Below are 17094 nucleotides of genomic sequence, written 5' to 3'. Positions count from 1 at the left end.
GCCATTCTCAAGCATTAGGAGAGGAAAGCACAGGGAAGCACTATCCCGCCTTTCCCTTGCTCATGACTTTAAACGGCAATTACTGTTTTTGGACATACTCTCTTTTTAAGGAAATATGCTTCTTCTGTAGTTAGATCATGCTGGCTAAGGGCATCCTACAAATCAGCTCCTATCATTACACTACACCAATGTAATGTCCTTCTGGGTTCCATCTCTTCTGCTTAATAAATATTTTTTGAAACGCACACCAGTCAATATCTGCTCCATTCACAAAAAGATGAGCCCAAATAATCACAGCTGACACCATCCTACAAGGCACATTTGTTTTTGGGTAATCATCCTGCCAGTATCCTCACATCACCCCAGATTTCTTTCTAAAAAGTGAACCAAAATAACATCCACTTAGGCCGTAAGGAAGGCTGAGCCTGTGAAATATTTCAGTGTTATCACCCTATCAGTGAAGCAGTGTGACTACGGGCAATGAGGCCCGCAGAGTCCCCATAGTCCTATCGGGGACAGAGTGACCGGCTACCTAGAGGACACAGGTGACCCAGGTGGGCAAATTACCACTGACACATGATCTTTCATGACACTGGCCTGATTGATGGATTTAGGGTAAACAGTGCCTGAGGATTTTGCTGTCCTCAAAGATCCCCTGTACCTTGCTCCGCTCTACCCTGGCCATACCTGAAAACTATTATTTTGGATTTTCATGATCTTTCAGTCTTCAGGAGTATCTCATCAAAATGCAAATAACTCTTACTGAGAAATCTTAATTTGTAATTAGTGACTACCACAGTGAATGCAAAGCCTAAAGCAAAGTCCTAGAGAATGAAAGTGGAATTAAAAGGCACAGATATTAAAAAAATCCTCAAAAATAAGTGTAGGGCACTGTGAGGGTAATAGCAAAGGGCAACGCCTGCAACAGGGTAAAAGGGGAGAGGATGCAGGAGGGCGGGAAGGATGTCAGGTTAAGGAGACCGGCACATAGATGAGCTCGGGAGTGCTGACAACGGAGGGCATCACTAACAAGCTGATAATCAGGCCCTTCAGATGAGTGCTCTGTACTCTTGTTTTGTTGAAAAGACAGGCTGAGCACAGCATGAAGAGGTATGAGAGCGGGACTGCTGCTGTTTAATTCAAGGGTCAGCAAATTATGGCCTCTAAGTCAGACTTAATTCTTCGTCAATTTTTGATATGGCCATGAGTTAAGAATGATTTTTTTACATTTTTAAATGGTGAGGATAATAGAAAAAAATAAAAGAGTACACATTGATATATAAAAATAATATAAAATTCAAATTGCATTGTTCCTAAATAAAGTTTCATTGGACACAAGCATGTTGACTCATGTGTGCATTATTGTCTCTGGTTGCTTTTGTACCACGATGGGAGAGCTGAACAGGTGAGACGAAGATCATGGGCCTCACAAGGCCTAAAACCATTTCTAGGCAGCTTCTTGCTGGTAAAAGTTTGTCAACCCCTGGATTAAATCATACACCTCTCTCTGGCTTCAATTTTCATATCCTGCTCATAAAATAAAACTCCTGCGCTTAGCCTATCATTTTTATTGGGCAGTTTGGTGATCACGTGTCCTTCCTGGAGCGTGCCCCTTGGTGAGCCTTATCCCTGTCTCCATTGCTCATCAGAAACACCTACAGTACCCCTCTGGCAGACTGGGGCCAATATGAATTTCTCACTAAGTTTCCATCTCCTTTGACACTCCAAGGGCTGATGGAGGTAGCTGTCTAGGATCCCATCCAATTGTTCTATTACATGATCTACTTAGACAGAGCATGATTTGAAGTCTCTGTTTGCTTCTGGAACTTTGATTTGAGCATCACAATGGACACAGCAGAAAGGAAAGGAGGAAGACACCAACCCATCACAAGGACCCAGATGAGGAGGAGAGTTGGACAGAGACCAGTGTCAGAAGCCACACTTTTTTGCAGACTGATGCAAGTATGGCCAAAGAGCTAGAGATGAGATCCAAGACAAGGTCACATGTAGAGAGGAGGTTGACCAAAAAACTGAGGTTTTCCTGTTAGAATTAATAAAGAAAAAACAATTTTAACATAAGCATAGATTTGTCTCTGAGCTCATTCTGTATATTCAGGTTTCCAACCTACATTGAGTTTGGGTGGTATTCATCTCAGTAGGCCTAGCACTTGACACAGGAATCAGGCATTCGTCATTACTTTCCTTAATTGAAAACATCAAGGTCTGACTCTAACGCCAATGTATTAAAAAAGTACCCAGTTTTAATACTTCAACTTCAGTTTGGGTACTAAGAAATAGTCTTCAGTTTACCAAGTCTGGTGACTCTGTCTCTGTGTCCCACTCTCTTGGTAACATATTTGCCTCTCTATGGTCCTTGAGAAGATCTGTAGTCTTACAAGTTGCTCCCTGATCATTGGCCTAGTGGTGAGAATCCTGGTATCCTTTGAACTATATGGCATGAATCTGCCTATTATACATCAAGTAAACAGCTCTGGAAGTCTAAAAACTTGAACTATGTTCACCCAGACCTCATTGGTCTACAGAGAAAATTTAATTTCTGAGACTGCTACTTGCAGTGTCCTACACACATATGTTTAATAATCCCTTCTAATTTTATCATTTTATGCCCAACATAAGATGTTTTCTCTAGGCTGGTTCCTGGTTTCCACTTCATACGCTTTATCTCACTAATAAAATACATCTCAAGATGTGGTAACATATCAGCATGTCACTGATAGAAAAGACCTTGGGTCAGCCAAGACATAAATCATTCTTGCTGTTTTCTGGGGCTCATGGATAGACCCAGGAATCACCTAACGTGATTTAGACACAGAGAGAGGAGAGCTCTGGGTACTCCATGGTTTTAATACTCACAACAGCCAGAGAAAGTTTTGTGTTTTTTTCTAATTTATTTTATTTAACAAATAGACCTGGTAACACAAAAGTTTAAAAGGCAACATTATTAAGACATCATTTTAGTTTGCTATTATCAGAGGTATAGTCAAAATAATTGGCGACCAATATGACACAAGATCTGGCCAATCAGAATGGACACTAGTGTTACTGTTTGCGAGCTGTCTCCTGTTTAGTGGCAGAATTAGGGTCTTGAATGTCCTGGAATTGAGGGAGAATCAGGTTTTCAGGACAGCCAACCATAGAAGAAACACAAAGAGATTAGACTGCTGTTATTCTGAAGCCAGTATGGCCACAGGTCCGAGGTCACTCAGTAATCAAGAAAAGAGTTAATATTCTCAGATCCCCCTGGGGGAATACGAATACTAGTAAATCGTAAGGAGTTATAAAAGTTACTGTTCTAGTCAATGAACAGAATGATCTGCAATGTGTCAAAAAATTAATTCTCTTAATAGTACTTTTAGGTACCTTAAGAGGTTTCTATGAACATGCAGAAATAACACTGCATAACTGATTATGGAACACAACCTGCTTATTTTAATTTATTTGATTGGATTCCAAAATACGGAGTACCAGTGTTACCTACTTGTATTTATATACTTAAGGAACTTACTAATAGAGATGAATTGCTATGTTAGACCCTTTTTAGAGAATTTTCACAAATTTTATAATCACTGGAAATACTAAGCTAATGAGTTGGCTGCAGGACGTCAATCTGCAGCAGTGAATGCCTTTTAAGGAAATCATGCACCTGTTTCTCATCTTCTCCTTTGTCGAAGAGCATTTCTTTAAAAAAAATTTCTGGCATGCATGATTAGTTACAATAATGTTCTTTTGCTTTTCCTCTGGAATGATAAAGCTTAATCACTGGCTTCCCTAATATGGTACCTCGCTTGTAAATTTGTGAAGGAAGCTCCTTTTGGTGGCAGTTCTAACGTCTGCCATATGTTTGTGTGGATGAAGCCCTGGTGCTGCTCTAATTGGACATAAATTAAGACCAGCGGGATTAGTCAGGATTGTTTAGTTTCTATTTCCTTATTATTGTTTAAGCTCTGAATTTGACATTTGGTAGGAAGCCCAACCTCTCTCCTAAGACAAGAGAAATATTTCTTAAGCTCTTAGGGTTAAGCTGTCACCTATCTGTCTGTCTATTTTAAGGAAAACTGCGAAATGAAAGGATTCTTAGGCCATTCTTAAAAAAGAGAAAGAATGCAGTTTCTGAGTGCTTTCCACATCTCTTGCACTGTTGCACACATCTTTACATAAATTAAATTGTTTGATTTTCAAACCAATTTTATAATTTAGGTAATACCCCGCTGCAGAAAGGGAAACTTAGACTTAGACTTTAGTTAATTTGTGCATACTCTGGTGCAGTCAAGATTCTAATATTGAGCTCTGTTTGACAGCACCCATTCACACACTACTGAACAGTGAACACTGTATATGACTAGGTTTGGGGAAAAATTAGGAGAGAAAATTAGAATGAGCAGAGTAGTACATGGGTGACGTTATTTGATGCTCCTCTATCTTTTACAGCTACAGGGGATTAAAATGAAGGAACAAGACTAAATGATTCACAAAGTCTCACTCAGGTTGGTTCTTTATGGTTAAAGCAATCTGGACATTACCATTTACCATGAAACCATACTGAGTTGTTAAATCTTAGTGAACTTCAGTGTCCTCTTTTGTAAAATAGTCTATCACCTTACTTTCCAGATGAACTATCACTGTTGTAACAGTTTGTAAATTACAAAATGCTGTAGAGATGTGAGTTACTGTACCACCCACACATCGCCAAGAGACTGGCAACCCCCGCCCCCTGCCCTGAATGCAGTCGTGCCCCACCAAATTTCTCTGCTTTGTGCTTTCAAGGGAAGTTTAAAACTACCCAAGTACCCAGAACCTTCCTCATCTAAATCACACCATTTCTCTACACACCTTTTGTCTTTTTTGTTGTTATTTTGAGAAAAAGTCCTTTAAAAATCAGATAGACATGGCTTCCTTGAAACCTTCCCTCATTTGCCCTCAATTTTGTCCCTTGCAATTCTATTTCCATCAATATTCCCTATGTTAGCTACTTTTTTCATGACTGGGATACAATAGCCAACACCCAGACATGACAGGAGGAAAGGTTTATTTTGGATCACAGTTCGGAGAAGTTTCAGTCCACAGCAGGAGGGCTCCAAGGCAGGGCAGCATGGCAGAGTGGCATCTCAGAGGAGGATTGTTTGTGGCATGGCAGTCAGGAAGCAGGGAGCTACCAGGAGGGAGGGAAGAGCTAGCTGAGAGCCATTCTCCCAGTGACCCACGTATTGGACTAGATCCCACCTCCATTCAGGAAGGAAGCTACAAGCCCCATAACCCCATCACTTTGCAAAAGCCCCACAGGAGTGCACAAGTCTTTAAGGGGACATCTGGTTTACTTACTTTGTTTCTGGATGCTGGTCCCTACACGTCATAAGGAAACTGTCCAAAAGCAGGATCTCGTATGCCTCGCATTCCTTTCATTTTACTTTTCTTCTCCTCTTTATTTATTTTTGCATTTACTTTAATTATTTTGATAACATAATTCTATGCATGTATTGGGTATGATATGATTTAATGAATTTATATTGCAGTGTGACTAAATCAAAGATACCAATCATTTCACTGACCTGTTCTTTTTATGAGACTTTGAAATTTACTACTTTTTATATATAAAACATTACTATTGACTAATCACCCTGCTGCACCAGATACCTGACCTGAAAACCTATTCTTCTGTGGACCTGAAACTTTGCATCGTTTTATTAACTACTCCTGCATTCCCTCCCTCTCCAACTCCCCTCAGCTTCTGTTAATTATTATTCGGTTCTCTAAGAGTCCACTTTAGTTGATTCCATATTTAAGCAAGCTCACGTGTCAATCTTTCTGTGCTTGGCATTTTTTATTTAGCAAAACGCCCTCCAGATCCAATCATGTTGCAAATGACAGGATTTACCCATTTTTAGTGCTGAATATTATTCAATTATATATGTATACATTATTCATCCACCGATGGAAACGTAGCTGTTTTCACATACGGGTTATTATGAGTAACACTGCAATGAACACGGACCTTTTATCAAATTGATATGTTGGTTTCAGATTCTTTAGATATACATCCAGGAGTGGAATTATATGAAAATTCTTTAGATATACATCCAGGAGTGCTTATATGAAAATTCTATTTCTAGTTATTTTGAGGAGCCTGCGTCTTGTTTTCTGTAATGGCCACACTAACATACACTCCCACCACCAATGCATAAGAGTTCTCCTTTCTTTTCATACCCTCCACTACCTATCTTCAATTTTTTAATTTAAATTTATTTTTGAACTGATAACATTAAACCTATATATGTTAATGAGGCAAGATGATGTTTCAATACATGAATAACTTTTATAATGTTTAAATCAGGTTAAACATATTTATCTTCAAATGTTCATCATTTCTTTATGAGGAAAGCTTTCAAAACCCTTTCCTCTAGCTTTTGAAGTAAATATTCAGTACACAATTATCTATGGACATCCTACTATGTAATAATATGCTGGAATTTCTCTCTTTTGGCTAAGTGTAAGTAGTACTGCATCTGAATTCTGAGCAGCCAGCTTGTCTTCCCTGTAGGACATAACTTTTTCTGGCGTTCTACATTCTTTTTTTATCTTAAAAATTTAAAAAAAACTAACAAAACAACAAGGAAGACAAAATCATAACAACACAAAAACGACAAAAATGATACATGACCTCAAAACAAAGTGATAAGAATTAACAATGGTTACTACATTACATACTGTTATCTTCAACAAAGTTGCTCAGTCCATCAGACATAAGAATGTAGGATTGATCAAACAATCAAAGATAGTAACAAGTGACCAAAAAAAAAAAAATGGAAATGATCATTCTACACTTTTAAAGAAGTCTGAAATGTATATTTATTTTTCTGTTTCTTTAACCTACACATTTAATTCTCTTTCCTCTTGAAATCTCTTCGTGGTTTTAAAGGATTGCCATTCTCTCATTTTGTTTTTCCCCAATGCTTGTTCTTTCCCTGCCTGGCTCTTAAGTGCATTACCCAAAGTCTCTCCTTGATCCTTTTACATTCATCTCTGTTCCTTTAGGTAATTCCATCACATCTAATGGCTCCAGTGGTTAACTCTATGTAGCTAACTTCTAAATTAAGTTTAAGTTAACTCTAACAAGAGTTCTTACCCCATATTTCCTACCTATTTCAGAACATAACTTCTCAAATGTCTAACAATATATTTCAAATTCATTATATTCTTGGTAGAATATCACTGTGTCTCCCAAAGTGATTCTTATTCTCTATTACTTTTACGTTTTTCATACCCCTGATTTCTCCTTGCTGCTTATACTCAGTCAGATCTTAGTTCCTCTAGTTTTACCTATTCATTACATTCTTCCTATAAATATTATGATCATCAACTGGATTTAGAGTCCTACCCAGATATCCTGTCTTTATCCTCTTCCTCTCATTCATCTTACACAGCATGCTCAGATTAGTCTACCAAAGACCCTATTTTGCCACATAAAATTATCAGAGTTGCCCTCATCCCAACATTTAGTGTTCTCAATGAGCTTAACATGCTTGTGAATTTCTTTGATACAACACCTCTCCAAACTACCATTACCTAATCTCACTCTAGCCAGTTGCAATGGCTTATTATTTCTTCATAAGCATGGCTTATGGTATTGATAGTATTTGTGTTGTCATTCTTATATTTTCAAAACTCCCTAATAATACCATTACTTCCTGATTTTCCTCAGGAGTCTTTTTTTGGATTTCCTTAACTCTTATCCTGGAATCTTCTTGCTTCTGTTTCAGTTGATGGTTATTTTTGTGTATGTCATGTTTCTTGTGGACACTCTCAAAACAAGCATCTGTGCTGCACTTTGGATTCTTCTCCTAGTACAATGTCTTATAGATATCAAAGCTTCAGTAAAATGAGTTAAATAGAACAAAGTGTGAATGGATATTTGTTGATCCTGGGAATCAGACAAAAAATAACCATTTCAGAGGTATCTAGGGAGGGTACTATCATTTGGCAGCTGTGTCATTCTGGCTGTAGTGATTCAGCACAGACAAACTTCAAAACTAAGGTTTGTGAGTCAAGTGAGAGACCTTCACTCAGAGACCCTGAGATTAGCATCTCAACCCATCACCCTGAGCTTGTCACATCTGGTCCCCGAGTTTCATGCCACACAAATGTTCCATGCCTATTGCAGCTAGCATGGACCCATTGCATTTCTATTAGTTCTCTTTGGATCAAGCACTTCATTTTTCCTGATAACTTCTCCATATACACTGCAAGGAGAAAAGCCCTGGTTCCACAGTATGTATGCATTTCAACCATGTTCTTGAACAGGTCAATAATCTTAATGCTTGTTTAACCTGCAAAGCATTCAAGTAGAGAAAATAGCAATGGAATAAAGAAATAGGGCTCATAAAACAAACTTTTAATTCCTCTAAACTTATGGTCATGTCTAACACTGAGGCTTTCTCCAGAGATGTCTTCCCTAAATGCTTCTATTACAGGAATCTCAGGTAGAGGAACAGAGAAGGTAACTAAAACATGCTCAATAATAATAAAAATAATAATAATTATAATTCTAAAAATTACCAAATTAGCTAGAATTAGTTAAGCACCTGAGCAAAATCCAGTCACACCTTTAACGCATTAATCACACGTTCCCATCAATCCTCAAAATATCCCCTATGATACTGTATTATCCTACTTCACAGATGAGCTAACTGAGCTGAAGCTCATAGTAGTTAAGCACCTTATTAAACATCACAAAGCTAGACTGGCAGAGTCAGCCACTTCCAACAATAATCTGTGATGAGAATCAAATATAGAACTCATTTTAAAATGAAGAGATATAAAACAAGCTTGAATAGCTCCATAAATTGATGTCTAATTCCAGAAACATATGTACATTACTGTTACGAGTGTACAATAGGATAGTGAAGCAGGGTACTCACTCTCTGTCGATCACAAGGCAGGTCACAGCTTCTGCAGCAATGACATTTGCTGTTCTCACATCCTCCCTATATGAAAAACAGAGACATTAGAGTTAATCAGTTAATATCAAAAGAAAGTGTCTATTGCGATTCATTCAGGAAACCTATGAAATTGTATAAACTCTTCTGATTTACAAGCTTCAAGGTTTAAGCTTTATTCACATTACAAATTTCTTTGTCCTGAAGAACCACATCACCCTTGTCATTAATCACACAAAGCAATAATCCAGTTGTCAAAATTTTCAAATTTAACAACTTTGCTGAAGATAACAATATGTAACATAACAACCACTGTAAATTTCTATTATCTTGTTTTGAAATCCTGTAATGATTTTTATTATTTTTGTATTGTTTTGTTTTTGCCTTCATTGCTGTTAGTTATTGTTTTTTTTCTCTAAAATAAAAAAAAATTTCAAATTTAAAGTTTCACTTACAAAAGTGAAACAAAATTTGATATCATCATTCCTATGGCTCTCTGGGTGTTCTTGAATTAACTGGAAACAATGAGGTTTGTAATGGACATGAACAGACAAAAAGTTTGGAAAAGATCTGAAGATATACTTCTTGTATATAAACTTGTCATTAGATCATTGAAAATGGTGCTCTGCTTTAATTATTTTCTTAACTTAGAGACCCAAATTTCATATAGCTAAATTCTTAGCAATTTATGGTAACAGTTATTCGTCTCTATCAGAGTTTATGTTTCCTCAAGAATACATGAAAAATCTTAGTCATGCTGGTTGAAATATGCAAAGACTGTCCCTTTAAAAGCATTTAGTTTTCCTTGCAGTGTACTTACCAACATCTTAGACTTTAAATATTTGTCCTAATATCTTTTTTCACTAGTCAAAGGTGGATTTAAGAAATTAACATTCACAATTGATTTTTCAGCTACTAAAAATTTAATAGTATCATTGTCACAGCATTAAGTTATATGTGAAAATTCATTCTTTTTGTATAATGATACAGTTTCTAAGGTAAATAATTAATTATAAATATATCTAGAATACATTGCAAGACAAATACATGAGACAACATACTGTTAACACAGTCTAAAAATCATAAAACATCATGTTTCTAATAATAGGCTTTTTTTTTTTTTTTTTTTTTTTTGGTTTTTACCGGAAACTGAACTCACGACCTTGTGCTTGCCAGGCAGGCGCTTTGCCACTGAGCTAAATCCCCAGCCCCTAATAGGCTTTTAAAGTCCTGAAAATAAGCACACTCCCAATGAATTTTTATATTTCTCAAATGTACTAAACTCTGACAAGCACTTCTGGATTCTGTATTTTTACACTGATCTCCTTGACTTTCACTATAGCTACATTATGCTGTTAAGGTTACAAACCTTTTATAGAAACTAGTATTCAGTATTTGGTAAAGCAAGTTACCCAGCTCTAAGATAGTAGCTCAGAAATATTTTGATGATATTCTTAAGCATTCATCATTTTATAGAGACTTTAAAATAATGCTTTCTACTTGTAAAGAAACCTGCATTGGTATTCTAGTAGAGTTGTACTACATTTACGCATTTACTGCAAAAGGACCACTTTCTGATATTAATTTTCCACACAAGAACATGACATGCCTTTCACTTGTTCAGATTTAGTTTTATGTTCTTTTAAATAAGATTCCATGATTATGCTCAGCTGGGGCCTGGCATTTAATGAAAACTTACTCCTGGGTGTTGCACATCAAATTTCTCTTATGAGCGCCATCCCTTTTCCATTCATTTCTCATTGGTTGTGCTATTAGCAAACAAAGCTCTCATGAACAAATACACCCCGGATACTCAGTCTCCTCTGGCTCTAGAATTTCTATTATAATATCACTAATTCCCAGTCTGAGCATCTCAATGCCTCCATCACATTCTCTGCCTTCCAGCCAAACTGGCCTCCTTTCAGTGGCAAACTTCTCATGACCCTCCTGCCGTGAGCTCTTAATGACATGCCATCCCCAGGCCTAGGAAGCGCTCTCCTATTGTCAGCCTAGTTCTCCCCTGCTTATCCTTTCCATCTCAGCCCAAGTCTCCTTCCTCAGAATGCCATCCTGAATTAACTAGGTCAGATGCCCTGCATACCAGTTTCATGACCATACATATCTCTACATGCAAAGCACCTATCTTCATTTGTAATTTATACATTTATTTATATGGTCATTGGATTATTGAGACTATTTCCCTCCCAGGAAAGTGTGGCAGGGGTCACACTTAGTTTTGTTCCCTATTTTATCACAAATTCCCGATACATAAGAAGGGCTTTGTAAGTGTGCCCCACAACTATGACACAGACACCATATTCCAGAGACCTGGAGCAGCATAGCAGGGCTTGGGCATTAGAGTCACACGGCCTTGATGTTAAACCCACCTGTACCACTCACAAGCTAAGTAAACCTTAATTTCCTCACCAGTAAAAGGGGAATGGCATGAGTATCCATTCACTGTAAAGAATTAAATGAGATAATCAAAGGTAACTCTTTCACAGTGCCAAGAACTCAGAGGAAAAAGTCTGTCCTAAAAAAATGATAGGAATTAACACTGGCTGTTATATTATATATTGTTAACTTCAGTGAAGTTGCTCAAATACCGTATGTAAGAATGCAAAATTGATAAAACCATTACAGAGAATTTTAAAGAGTTTTTGTCAATGTTGCTATTTTGCTATTGTTTTTTATTCTCTTTGAAATAAAAAAAAAAGTCTGCTCTGTTTATTACTTCTAATTTTTCTCATCTCCAACACCATCTATCATGTGTGTCCTTGTGGAGGCTTTGCCTGGTATTTCATAAAAAACACTCCTATCCAGGAATAAAAGGGGGGGGCTTTCTTTATGATCCATAGAAGTAGACAATATAATTTCAACTTTCTGAGTTGGAATTGTTGGTCAAGTGAGCGTAACAGTCAACAAACATCAGCGATGCCATTGAATCCTTCAAAAATGATGTGAATGGCTTATTTCTTAGGATATTGCTTATGGCAGCGTAAGTTACTACAAATGACTGACTGCCTTAGAATAACAGCAAAACAAATAAACCAGCATCACACGTTTATAGAAAACATCCCATGAAATCTCACTTTCCCCAAATATATCTCTATTTTGATCATTTATATATTATCCACAGAAGCTTTAAAAATAATACATACAATAATGCTTCATTCTGAATATTTTTCATGTATATAAATTTTTTAAATGTACTTATCAGATTTCAAGTGCTTTAAGATTTTATCAAGTTACATTGTCTAAACTGGGTATACTTTTAAAATCAAATGAAAATTTTTTTTCCAAAAGAAAATATTGATACTTTAAAATGTAACAGTAAAATCAAAGATCATAAGAATGCCTTAGTCAAAAGAAATGGAAAATACTTTATTACACAAAGAAAAAAATGTTAAGTGTAGGCTAGAATTAGAGCAGCTAGAAAAGAGACATATTAAAACTAAAAAAATAACATACTATTGGGGGAACAAGATATTAAAAAATTAAATTTCAAACTGTAAGTGTATATTTGGCACTTATTGAGCATCTAGTATGTGTTAGGAGCTTATACTGACCAGTTCATGCAAATACCACTTGTTGCATAATAAAACTGCTGGTTATATTACCTCATATTTCTTTTTTTTTTTTTTTTTTTTTTTTGGTTTTGGTTTTTCTCCGGTGCCGGGAACCGAACTCATGACCTTGCGCTTGCCAGGCAGGCGCTTTGCCGCTGAGCTAAATCCCCAGCCCCCTTACCTCACATTTCTATGTGGGGATGCAGACTAAGCAATACCCCAAAAGTCAGGCAGAGCAAGCGTGTTGCAGCATTGGAATTTCAACACAGTTTTGGCTGTCCTCAAAGTCATGGTTTTTCCATAACAGGATGCTCTTCATAAATTTGTTCTCAAGCTTAGTTTGACAATTCTGAATTTATTAAAGTATTTTTTGTGCAGTGTGTGCTCTTAGTGTCCATCATTATGAAAATTTTATATAATTGCTAATAAAATCAGCATTAACATATTTAAGAGTGCAAAACTGCAAAATGAATCTGATGTCATTTTAGTACTTAAAATAGTAGTATTCTTACACATGGCTATGTCCTGACCTGCTATATTGTTTTACAATAATATTGCAATATGAATTATTTAATGCTATGGTCATTCAATGCCAAGGTCACGTTGTCATTATGATGTTATTGCATTTCCACTATTAAAGTGCTTAATGCCTTTATGTCTCTCTATGCAGCTGTCCAGAAATGTACTTCTGTGCACTCTGAGACCCTATTTCTATGAAAGACAAAATGCTATCTCACTTCATATTGACATATATTAACCTGTTATTTTAGTCAAGATCGCAGAAATTGATTGAAAGATTATTGATTAAAGCTGCCAATATTATGATTACTTTATATATTTATTTCCTTAGTGGTTCCAATGACATTAGCATAAGTAAATGTTGTCTGGATCTAGAGATGAACTATTACAGGCTTACATAACACAGAGGTCCTTATGCTGTTATCGCATACTGACAGTCACACATGGTAGTTATAATAACTGGTTTCATAAAGAACATCTACCAGGTTAGCAAGGCTAACAAGTAATACTGGTTTAGACATGAGGGAAGGAAAGACAGACTGCAATAGTATTATTTTTAAAAAATGGAGGGTTCTACATTTTGGTAAATCAGGGTACTCAGTAGGTTCTATACAAAAATATATGAGATTTTGAAAAAAAGTACTGACCATGAGATAATTGCAGAACTAGAACCATAAGAGAATACTTGACTTAAAACTTTCACCAAATACAACCTGCCTTTGATTGCTTGGCACAATGAGCTTGTTTCTTTAGAGTGAGTAAGTGTATATGCATCTACAAAATAGTCCAAGTCTAACATGCACATTTTCTTTAAAAATAAAAATCATGTTTTTCCACTTGTATGCCTTCATATTAGTGTATTTCAGCACAACAATTAATAAATAGTACTCCAAAACAAGCTACTCAGGCAGAGTAACAAATAGTTCACAAACGTGCTATTGATTAATGAATAATTACAATCAAAGCTATGCAGTTTAGTAGTGGTTGCCTTTTAAGCATGTTTGGAAGAGTTAGAAATTCCTTTCCAGGAAATTATACAGCATGAAAATATCTCCAAATATTTGCAAATATTTTCTGGGCACTGACTCTGATATTCTTTGAACTTCATCACTGGAGTCTTCATCATCGCTGTATCCCAAAGTAGAGTCACTGTCAGTATCTGAATAATCCATTGCAAAGGTTTACATTGACTCTTCTTGTTCTGAAGCAATTCTGTTTCATGGCTACTAGAGAACTCTATGACACATGGCTTTCTCCCGGGAACAAATGCAGAGGAGATGAGGCCAAAGCAGATCATAATGCAAAGTAGCTCTCAAGAGTAAAGGCTCTCCCTTTTCAGCTCTAGGGCAATGTGACTGCTGTCAACAGCGTTCCAACATTCTGTCTGTGCCAGCCTTCCTGGAAACTGACACTCCTCCTACTGCACAGGAGCTTTTGCAATCTGCAGGTCTGAAACCTTCATACTCTGTCATGTGCAACAGTCTAGTCAGTCAAGTTCAGTTCGCAGGGGACAAATCAAATCTTTTTTATCCCAGCATCAAAGGTAATATCACAACAAATAGCATAATCAAATTTTATAGGATAGGATAAGCATCAATGAGGCACAAAAATTAAAATTACAGTATTGAGTTGATTATGAATAAGAACTGGAGAGGTCGTGGCAAATCTGATTTTTGGTACTTGAAAAATGGATCCCAAAGGAGATAAGTTATTCAAAAAAATTCCTATTAGGTCATGCACTGATTCTACTTCCTATTTAGTTCCCACACTACTCCAATATGATTTACACTACTAACACAATAATAAAATTCATGCACTAAGTAGAAAATAAATTATCACATGGAAATAATTATATACATTCTAAACACGCTTGTCACAGAATACTAATAAATATCAGCTACCATCCTCAGCACTTTAGGATCCTCTCCTACGGAGAAAACATTTGACCCATTCGAATACACTTTCTCTCTTGAACTATCGCTCCTTCCTTTACATTGTGTAAAAAATCCATCTCCCACTTATTTTCTGATGCCTCCTCTTGAGTCTGTTCCCCTAGTCCACAGAAATACAGTTTTTCCCCAAAAATTCTGAGTTGTGATTTCATACCCTACCTCTGACTTCTCTGATTGGGGGAACTCATGCAATTGCATGCGACCAGCTACTGGCTTTGTGTTAGTGTCTTGCAAGTCTATTTCTAACTCTTGCCTCCTTCTAACTCATCTAGAAGTCTCATAACTCTAGTCCAAAATAAATTCATTTTCTCCTAATCTCAAACTCACTGATTTCTTTGGGGTTTCTTTCGTGGTATAGGTTAACATTTTTACATTTACCTGGACTCAAAATAATAGATTCATTTCTCACCCTGCCCTCTCCATTCGGCCCTTCTATTCTCTTTTCTTTTTCTTTTCCCTTCTTTCTTTCTTTCTTTTATTTTAAAGAGAAAAGAATGGAAACAAAATAACAGAATCAAACAAAAACAAAACACAAAAACTATAAAAATGATACAGAATTTCAAAACAAGATGATAGGAAATCAACAGTGGTTGTTGTATTACTTATTGTTATCTTCAAAGTAGTTGCTCAGATAACCAGATACAGGCATGCAAGATTGATCAAACAATTAAACATTAACTGTTCCTTCCAGTAAACCAATAGAAATTAGTAATACAATTATCATAGCTATCCTGTGCATATAAATATATATTTTTTCCTTTCCTTCTTGATTTTCTTTTCTCCTTTCCTTTATCCCAGCTGTTCTTTCCTATTGAGTAGTTTTTTTCCCTTTCATAATATCTACTGTACCTTTCAGATTTTACTTACAAATTCAGGTTCTTATACTAGGGAGACAATATGGTATTTACACATGCAAGTCTGATTTATTTGACATATGAGTATGGTCTATAGTTGCATCCATTTACCTATAAAAGCCTTTAGTTTATCTTTCTTTATAGCTGAGTAATACTCCATTGTATAAAAATGTCACATTTTTCTTATCCACTCCTCAGTTGGTGGGCATTTTAGGTGTTTCCAAGATCATGCTATGACAAATTGTGCTCCTATAAATATGGGTGCACATATATCACTGTGGTATGATGTTTTTAATTCTTCTGGGAAGATACCCAGAAGGGGAATTGCTGGGTTAAATGAGACCTCTAATCCTAATTTTTTTGAGGAATCTCTGCGCTGATTTCCAAAGTGGTTGCACCAGTCTACATTGTGACTAACTGTGAAGAAGGGTTCCCTTTTCCCCACAGCCCCTCCAGCATTTGTTTTTAGTTGATTTCTTGCTAGCAGCCATTCTTACTGGGGTGAGATGACATCTCAGTGTTATTTTAATTTGCATCTCTCAAATGACTGATAATGTTGAAAATTTTTTTCATGTATTTATTTGCCATTTGTATTTCTTCATCCGAGAAGTGTGTGTTCATCTCAGGTGCCCATTTTTGGATTGGATCTTTGAATTTGGGAGGACTGATTTTTTTCAGTTCTTTATATGATCTAGATATAAAATATTTTCCCACTCTGTGGGTTGTCTTTTCACTTTATTGGTGATTTCTTTTGAAGTATAAAAGCTTTTTAATAGAATGAGATCCCAGTTGCTGATTCTTTGAAGTGTTTTCTGTGCAGTTTGGGTTTTATTCATAGCATTTTTATCATGAATGAGAGTGCTACACTTTATCAAAAGCTTTTTCTGCATTTATTGAGATCATCATATGATTTTTGTCTTTGGCTCTGTTGATATGGTGTATTGCATTGATTGATTTGCTTATGTTGAACCATCTCTGCATTCCTGGGATATATCCCACCTAGTCATGTTGTGTAATCTTCTTGATGATTTGTTGAATTTTGTTTACTAGTATCTGATTGAGGATTCTTGCATCTATGTTCATTAGGGGAATTGTCCTGTAGTTCTCTTTTTTTGGTTATATCTTTCTCTAGTTTTGGTATCAGGATAACACTTGCCTCCAGGAAAGTGTTAGGGAGTATTGCTTCCTTTTCAATTTTATTAAAGGGTTTGAAGAATATTAGCATTAGATTTTCTCTAAATTTCTTGTA

At 36.2% G+C, this 17094-nt stretch overlaps 1 protein-coding gene across 2 annotated transcripts in view; it reads right to left on the bottom strand.

The window, feature by feature from the left end:
* Positions 1–17094, bottom strand: part of Prkg1 (protein kinase, cGMP-dependent, type I) — a 1159533-nt gene that overhangs the window by 120550 nt on the left and 1021889 nt on the right. For both annotated transcript variants that reach the window (XM_005385906.2, XM_005385905.2), the window contains exon 8: positions 8934–8999. In XM_005385906.2, the coding sequence (XP_005385963.1) occupies positions 8934–8999 (66 nt within the window). The remainder of the gene's footprint in view (positions 1–8933; positions 9000–17094) is intronic.

Source organism: Chinchilla lanigera, unplaced genomic scaffold (assembly GCF_000276665.1).
Source record: "Chinchilla lanigera isolate Chin_1 unplaced genomic scaffold, ChiLan1.0 scaffold00024, whole genome shotgun sequence".
Classification (NCBI taxonomy): Eukaryota; Metazoa; Chordata; class Mammalia; order Rodentia; family Chinchillidae; genus Chinchilla; species Chinchilla lanigera.
Note: the sequence above shows the minus strand (reverse complement) of the source record. Positions and strands in the feature narration are given on the sequence as shown.